This window comes from Glycine soja, chromosome 15, assembly GCF_004193775.1.
Source record: "Glycine soja cultivar W05 chromosome 15, ASM419377v2, whole genome shotgun sequence".
Taxonomy (NCBI): Eukaryota; Viridiplantae; Streptophyta; class Magnoliopsida; order Fabales; family Fabaceae; genus Glycine; species Glycine soja.
Genome location: NC_041016.1, coordinates 46,082,423 through 46,090,635, shown reverse-complemented (window position 1 = coordinate 46,090,635; position 8,213 = coordinate 46,082,423). Strand labels below are relative to the sequence as shown.

Sequence of the window (8,213 nt, the reverse complement as noted above, 5' to 3'; positions counted from 1 at the left end):
ACTCTTGATGTAACTTTCAGATTCAAACTATGATTGCCCAGACCTCTGAATGGACTGAGGCTCGAGGAATCCATAGATATCAGAATTCCCCGCTTGCATACATGTTTCAGTGAGATGCCTGTTTATGTTAAGTCAAAGTTAAATATTTATGAATTGAAGGCCATAACTTAGGTAAATAAAAGCCTTTTATATAAAGACTTACAGAATCCACAACTGTAACACTGATATGCTGAGACATTGACCACCGTGTGCGATTTCGGAGAGGTCTTCGTGCTTTATGTACAGGGGGAAATCTGGATTAATGACCCCGAACACGGTGGCATCCCATCTAACCTGATAAGGCCTCAAGAAAAGCTCTGGGATGGTCAATGTCATCAGATAAAGCGGATCATCAACCTCCGGATCGGGCTTCGGAGGTGGTTTTGGCAGAGACACAGCTACCTGTTCATGAAACAAAGTTAAATAGTCAAATTTGAGGCACGCTTAATGAATTAATTTAAAAAGAAGAAACATATAGTAAGGACAATAAGTATCTGGTGTGATAAAGACTTGATCAGATGTGTCGGCCAAGCAAGGAAGGTGTGAAGTGTCTGCCCCACTAAGGAAACCTCAGGCAACAAAAGAGTGTTATGAACAAGAGTGGATCCCTCATAAACTCTCCCCACGGCAACCAGGCGGGCAGGATCTGCTTCTATGCACAAGTCGCACCTGTCAGAGTCACCCGTCTCAGGATTGTTTCCTGAGGGATCAACACAACTCCCCTTTGTGTTCACCCGAGGACCGGAGGGACCAGGACCAACCAGAGGCTTAGGAGGTGCCTGAGATTGCATCTCTAACTGAAGCTGGCTGAAGGATGCCATGACCTACCTCGTCACTTTCTCTGTGATGGACTCCTCTAGCTGGTCCCTGATCTGCTGAGTCAACTGCTGTAATTCGTCAGGAGGCAGGGAGGAAGCGCTGCGGGATGTCCGTGGAGCCGATCCAAAGTATTGCTTGATGGTGACACCGGCTTCAGCAGCACGGACACGTCCAGGGTGCTCTGGACGTCCAATAGCAGCGGCCAGAACATCCTGACGTCCATGGGGGACGAACGATCCCTGTGTGGCCTGCTCCTCAAACGAATCCTGCACAGAAAACACACAGTGGTACATGGCATTCTCAAAATATTCAAACATAATTATAATGGTTAGTTGAAAATGACTTACAATCTTCTCAGCGATGCACAGATTTATAGTGAATAGTGCAACACAGTGAAAAAAATGCTACACAACGATCATGTTTGCACATTTAACGGTAACATTTTTAGATCAATGGTAATAATCAACGGTAACATTTGCATCAACGTTCCAAATCCTTCCCCATTAATTACCTAAGCTATTCAATGACCATATTCATCCTCATTAATAAAATGAACATTCCAAATCGTCCACAACCTTCCTACGTTCACAAAAGGGTCCAAAAGCTTCTCTGAACTTCACCACCTACCCTCTCTGTGCCTTTCTATCTTCTCGAGAGAAACTTTTCTCTCTTTCACAATCTGTTCCTTCCTTTGCGTCTATCTATCTCTCCAAAAGCTTTCCCCTCTGCGCCTATCTATCTTCTTCTTCTCCGCCATTGTCCCTTCGCTAGCGTCAACACCTCTGACCACCACCGCAACACCTTCATCTCGCAACACCTTTCTATCTTCTTCCTTCCCGTTGTCATGGTAGCATCTCGCAACATCTTCGTTTGGCCTCACCTTCGCTTCACGTTAACACCTCCGACCATGGAAGCGTCTTGCGTCACCTTCGCTGGCATCAACACCTCCGGTCATGGTCACGTCTTCGGCCATGGTTGCATTTGGCGTCAACACCTCTGTCATTGGGCATCTGCCGTCACCTTCGCTGGCATCTGGTTTCCACCTTTACTGTTGCTTGAATCTGGGTTTGAATCACTTTTTTTTCAAATTTGATGATTTTTGGGATTTATTGTGGTTGTTCAACGAGTTTTTGTTCACTATTCATCTCTTGGACAATTATTTTTTCTTTTGTTAAACAAGTTCTGTGTGAGAAAATCATTTTTTTAATGGTTAGATATTTGTTCTGTGTGAAAAAATTATTTTTTTAATTGTTAAGTATGATTTCTTATATAAAAAATGATTCTCAATAGTGAAAGGTTTGCTTCAGTGAAAACAAAAAAAATTAAGAAATCGTTTCTTCCCACTAAGCACTTAGGGAAGAAACCTGCACCTGAAGATACTCTAAGTTGTGTGGGGGGTTTCTTTGGGGGTGGATGATTTTTCCAGAACTGTCAACACCATAGTGTATTTTTTGAAAGAGAACATTTTTTAAAATAAATTGTAAAAGGGAGTGTGTAAGCAGGGGAGTGTGAACCAACCCATGGTATGCAAAAATATAAAGGAATAAGAAAAATAAAGGCTTCTATCAGTATGGACCAGCACTGTAACGGGCTCAGAACAAAAGGAAAAAAAAAAAAAACCTCTAAACCCAAACAAGTATAAACCAATAACAAAACAATTAAAATTTTAAAATGAAACTCTATAAATGTAAAGTTTTATAATTAAAATATTATTATAGACATCACTGCTCTTTTATCAAACGCTTATATATTTGTGAAATAATTTTATACCATAATTAAATGTAAAATAAATTAATTAAAATAACTTACTAAATACACTCTAAATTACGGCATGATATTCTCATAAAAATACTAAAACAAACATATAGCGTGAGGTGGATAAGTATTTAATTTACATCTCATCTAGTTAACTTATGAGTATAATTTTCCTAAGTAGCCATCTAATGAATGAATTACCTTAAACAAATTCATTTTAACTTAATTATTAGTCTTGTGTACTAAATATATGTTAAATATTTAAACAAAATTTTATACTGCATAAAATAATTTTATCCAATTCAAATAAATTTTTTTATGAAAGATACCTATAGATTCGTAAAAAAAAATTATGCTCCTATTTAAATTTTAGATTTAGATTATTTTTTTTTAAAATATATTGCTAATTTTAACAACATTAACTACAATATTTTTTTTATGTTCTTTTCCTTGAATTTAAAATCTTATATTTCTAACATTTTGTTAGTACCAAATTAGATTGTATGAAATTCATTAAGAGATTCAACTCTTGAACAAATTTTTTACATACATACAAATTTAATCATATATTTAACAAATAAAATTATATATCAATTATATCACATTATCTTGATAATAATTTAATAATAGAGTTTAATAATTATATGTATATAATATAAAAGTCAATGATTAATTATAAATAAATTTATTAATTTCTACAATAATTATTATTTTAAAAGTCAATGATTATTCAATCACCAGAAGATTTACGTTATCAATGCATATTCTTTAATTTTCTTCTCACAATAGTATTTACTTCTATTAACAGTGATTTGTTTCCATATTTATCAGTGATCAGTTTAGGATTTTTGAAGTTAGTTGTTCTTTCTTTTATTTCTAACGAAGTTTTACGCTTTAGGATGTATCGTCTACTGTGTTTTATCATGGGTTCTAGTGTTTTTGTCGGGGATCCTTCCCTCACTTATTAAAAAAAGTTTAATTGCATTTTATATTTCTATTTTTTTTTACAAATTTTATTTCTAATAAATTAATTTGACATATTTTACTTTTTAATTTTTTAAAAAACTTATAAATTTTATCTTTTATTGTACTGACGTGAAAAATTAAAATAATTATACTTTTTACTTCTAATTTTTTTTTTTGATAAATTTTACTCAAAACTTTAGTCTTTGATGAATTTTCTTCCAGATTTTTATTCTTAGGTCTAGCATGTCATGTTAGCACTGATGAAAGATAAAATTTACATGTTTTTTCAAAAAAAAATAAAAATAAAATACACCAAAATAATTTCTTGGATGTAAAATTCATAAAAAAAGTAAAAAATACAATTAAGAATATTAAAAAAGAAGAAAAAGAAATATTAATTAGTGATTTTATTCCCCTATCCTAACCCAAACATTAATTTATTCACAAACCTAATGCAAGTTGCAACCATAATCCTATATACAAAATAGCAAAAAGGTAGTCCCAAAACGTCACCTTTTCCTAGTAATTAGCTCCATCTGCTTTACCTTGACAAGTAGATAGATACTTAGATAGCTACGGCGAGAAGAGATCGAACGAACGAAATCGAAGCCAAAAAAGAAGAACAAACAAAATGAGCATCGGAACAACACTTTCAACAACACCACACCACTCTTTCCACTCCAACACCCGAACCAGTTTACTCAACACCGTTTCCCCAATCCAATTCCTCTCCTTCCGCAATCACACTCACAATCTCAGAGTCCTCTGTTTCTCTTCGAATCCGTCGCAGCAGCCGCCGCCGGTGGTGGTGGTTGGCTCCGCGAACGCCGACATCTACGTGGAGATCGACCGTCTCCCACACGAAGGCGAGACTCTCGCGGCGAAGTCCGGCCAGACCCTCGCCGGCGGCAAGGGCGCCAACCAGGCCACGTGCTCCGCCAAGCTCTCCTACCCGACCTACTTCGTCGGGCAGGTCGGCGACGACGCCTACGGCACCCTTCTCTCCGACGCGCTCCGTGGCGGTGGTGTTCGCCTCGATAGCCTCACCGTGGTGGCGTCGGCTCCCACGGGTCACGCCGTCGTCATGCTCCAATCCAACGGCCAGAACTCCATCATCATCATTGGCGGCGCCAACATGAGCTGCTGGCCCAGCACCTTGCCACGTCAGCATTTGGACCTTGTGGCCCAAGCTGGCATTGTTTTGCTGCAGAGGGAGATCCCTGATGCTGTCAACGTTCAAGTCGCACAGGTTGGGCCGGGCCGGGCCGAGCCTTTTAGAACAAAATCTTTGACGTAATTTCTTAAGTACTGTTGATAAGTATTATTTTCTAGACTTTAGATAAATTTATTCGGAAACACTTCTAGAAAAAATAAATTAGAAAGAATGAAACGAACTTCTCCGTCTGGTTTCTATACTTGTGTTATGTATTAATATTTAGACATTGCATTTAGAAACTGGTTTTAGTTCCTGCACTTACACTTTAAAGCTATTTTAGTCCTATAATTTTGGACATCAGGTACTAAAATGAATTAAAAAGTGTATGTGTCATCAAGACTAATTTAAGTGGTTTCAAGGTGTAAGGACTAAATTGTAAGATTGTGCAAGTCTAGGGATCAAGTGAATAATTAAACATATTTTCTACCTGGAATTATGGAATTAGAGTTTCATCTCAGTAATATGCTGTGACAAACCTTTGTTACCTGAATTACGAACAGAAACTTTGATTCTGACTTGAGAATGATACCAAAAGTAGTTAAATAAACTTCGGGATCTAAGTTTTGTGCTTTATTTTTGTCTTTCTTATTTGTGAGGCATTTTGGGTATTGCATTATGTGTAATGGTGTAATGCATGCAGGCTGCAAGGAATGCTGGTGTACCAGTAGTGATGGATGCTGGGGGCATGGATGGGCCAATTCCGCCACAATTATTGAAATTTGTTGATATTTTGAGTCCTAATGAAACTGAACTTGCTCGTCTTACCGGAAGGCCAACAGGAAGTTTTGAAGAGATTGCACAGGCTGCTTTGAAATGCCATGAACTGGTGAGTTCAAGTAGTGACTTTAGGGTTCACAATGAAATGCTTCTCCACATTATGCTAGTTGAATGCCATATTCGTTGCTTATGGATAGACAAGGTTTTAGATTGTGGTTTTATTCTGATTCTTAATATTGAGGAAAATTGCATAGAAATGCAGTTGCAATTGCAGTTTTATTGCAATTCTTAATATCGAGAAAAATTATAGACAAATGCAGTTTTATTGCGGTTGCCTACTGTTTTTGTAAAACCTTGAGAATGTCTTACAAAGAAAGCACAATTTTTCGAATATAATTGAAAATCTGAAGTAACTCTGAGGTTTTCTGTTACTGATACTCCTTCCCTTGTGTAGTGTTTACATGCCTGCATAGATGGCATCCACAGTGTCAATGCAGAATGAAATGGCCATCATATTGATGTTCATTAGAGATTCTTCTACAGAATTGTCATGTATTCTGATTTCTGAATCTGATACCTCCGGTTATCTGGTTCTCACTGCCTTTATTTGGTGGCATTATCTTCTAAACAAGGTTTTGAACTATTACTCCTTTATGTTGAGGGAAATGGAGCTGTTTACTCCTCTTGGCAATAACAACCTGCCTGCAATTTTTATTTCATTTTCTTTTCCTTGAATCCAATTAAATGCATCATAAGGGGAAACTATAGGGGGAAATGGTAGTTAATGACCAATAAACAATTGAGTTTTCTATTTCTTTTATTTCCTATGAATTGTCTCTCGGTGACACTGCAATAGATTTGAAATTGTCTCAGAATTTATCTTCAAATGTCTTGGTTGATTGGTGAAGGCTGATAGAATGATAGATGAACATTTTGGCATTTATCATTGTGAACAGTGCAATGTCTCAATGGTTCTAGTTCTGGTGTTATTTGTCTGAAATTTCAGGGAGTTAAACAAGTTCTTGTGAAACTTGGGGAAAAAGGATCCGCGCTTTTTGTAGAAGGAGAAAAACCAATTCAGCAGCCTGCCATACTTGCTAAAACAGTTGTCGATACAACTGGTGCTGGTGATACTTTTACTGCTGCTTTTGCTGTGGCCTTGGTTGAGGGAAAGTCCAAAAAGGAATGCCTCAGATTTGCTGGTGTGTATGGTGGAATGCAACTCTTTTTTCTTTCTAGAATTTTCTCTTTGGAAAAATGTTCCTAACTATGTTGTTCTGCAACAGCTGCTGCAGCTTGTCTTTGTGTTCAAGTGAAGGGAGCCTCTCCCAGCATGCCTGATAGGAAATCTGTTTTGGATCTTCTTAATTGTCAATGAGAATACTCAGAAAAGGTCAATTTTCACTGAAACACTTCTTCCTTTGTTTTAATTGTTTGGATTTACTCTCTCGTTCTTGCTTAGTGAAGAAAAAACATGATTTGGACTTCTAGAGAGTGCCTGGTATCAGTTTCTTTATTTGTTATTCAATTTTTGTTTTCCTTGCTATTCAGAATCACTTTTCTGATGCTCCTGACTACAATTGAATGGCTCTTGTCACTACATTTTCCTGCATGCTTCTAAAACTACTTTAATTATTATTTAATTTCATTTGATGCATAATGCATTCCTAGAACAATTCACGTGTCCATTTATTAAAAATTTCTCTAGTCTAATGATCCTGGTATGCGAACATATTTGTTTCAACAGGAAAATGATCAGTTTTAATGCCTAAATAGGAGAATCTGTTAGTTCACTTTCCTATTATTGATTGTTTTACACATTTTGAAACACGCATCTGATTTCAATGACTGATAATATTTTTGGTTGTCAGAGGTCACAATTTGGACTATCAGGAGCGGAATAACTGTGTATGGTAGAGATAAAGACCCTGGATGATGGCAGTAAGTAAAGCAAAAGTCCTTTTACAGAGCATTTCTGTAAGATGGATTCTTCAGCATAATAGCTTGTTGTCATTGTAATAAGATTAGGCCAAACATTTACACTTTTGACAATGGAAAGAAAACGAAGAGAAGATAAAATAATGTTTGACAGGTTTGGTTTAATAAGAGAAGAAGCAATGCAAGAAAATAAGGAACTTCGTCTTTCTTCGGTGAGAAAAGTGGGAAAAAATTAATAAACCGAGAAACATATCTATCTTGAAACATGACCCTATTCATTCCAGGACCTTTATTAAAAAAATTATGCCAATCCCAAAAAATTCTCAAAAAGTGATTACTTTCTCAAAAAAATTTCTTTTTCTTTTTCTTCTTTCGACCATGTTTATGATAAATTGACAATTATGACAATATCTGATAAATCCATTATTGCCTCACTTAAGTTGATTATTTCAAGCCTAAAACTTTGAAAGGAAAATACAAATTAAAGAGAAAACAAGGTGATTTTACGCCAAAGCAAGGTGATATGACACAAGGCGAGGATGGTTTTTTTTTTTCCTACTCCAATGTTCCTTTGTATTCAGAATTGTTCTTCTAACGAAGAGCCAATCCCAAATGGCTTTCACCCCCTTATCCGCTTCTAGCTAACTGGCATTTGACATTATTTATCCAATAAATTTGGCCTAATTATAAAATAATTATCCTCCTAAAAAAATTATAAATTTGCTGATTGACCAGTATATGATGCAGTCAATATACTGAGACA

At 36.3% G+C, this 8,213-nt stretch overlaps 1 protein-coding gene across 1 annotated transcript; it reads left to right on the top strand.

Moving 5' to 3' along the window:
- Window positions 1–4,062: 4,062 nt before the first annotated feature.
- LOC114385679 (ribokinase-like) lies at window positions 4,063–7,671 on the top strand. The gene is made up of 5 exons (XM_028345698.1): window positions 4,063–4,828; window positions 5,436–5,621; window positions 6,519–6,714; window positions 6,799–6,905; window positions 7,384–7,671. Exons 1-4 carry the CDS (start codon window positions 4,211–4,213, stop codon window positions 6,888–6,890), a joined length of 1,092 nt encoding a protein of 363 aa, XP_028201499.1. The 5' UTR covers window positions 4,063–4,210; the 3' UTR covers window positions 6,891–6,905; window positions 7,384–7,671.
- The last annotated feature ends 542 nt before the right edge of the window (window positions 7,672–8,213 follow it).

Coding starts and splice junctions, on each gene's coding strand:
- LOC114385679 (XM_028345698.1), top strand. CDS start 4,211: ATGAGCATCGGAACAACACTTTCAACAACACCACACCACTCTTTCCAC. Junction 4,829..5,435: donor TCAACGTTCAAGTCGCACAG/GTTGGGCCGGGC, acceptor TAATGCATGCAG/GCTGCAAGGAATGCTGGTGT. Junction 5,622..6,518: donor CTTTGAAATGCCATGAACTG/GTGAGTTCAAGT, acceptor CTGAAATTTCAG/GGAGTTAAACAAGTTCTTGT.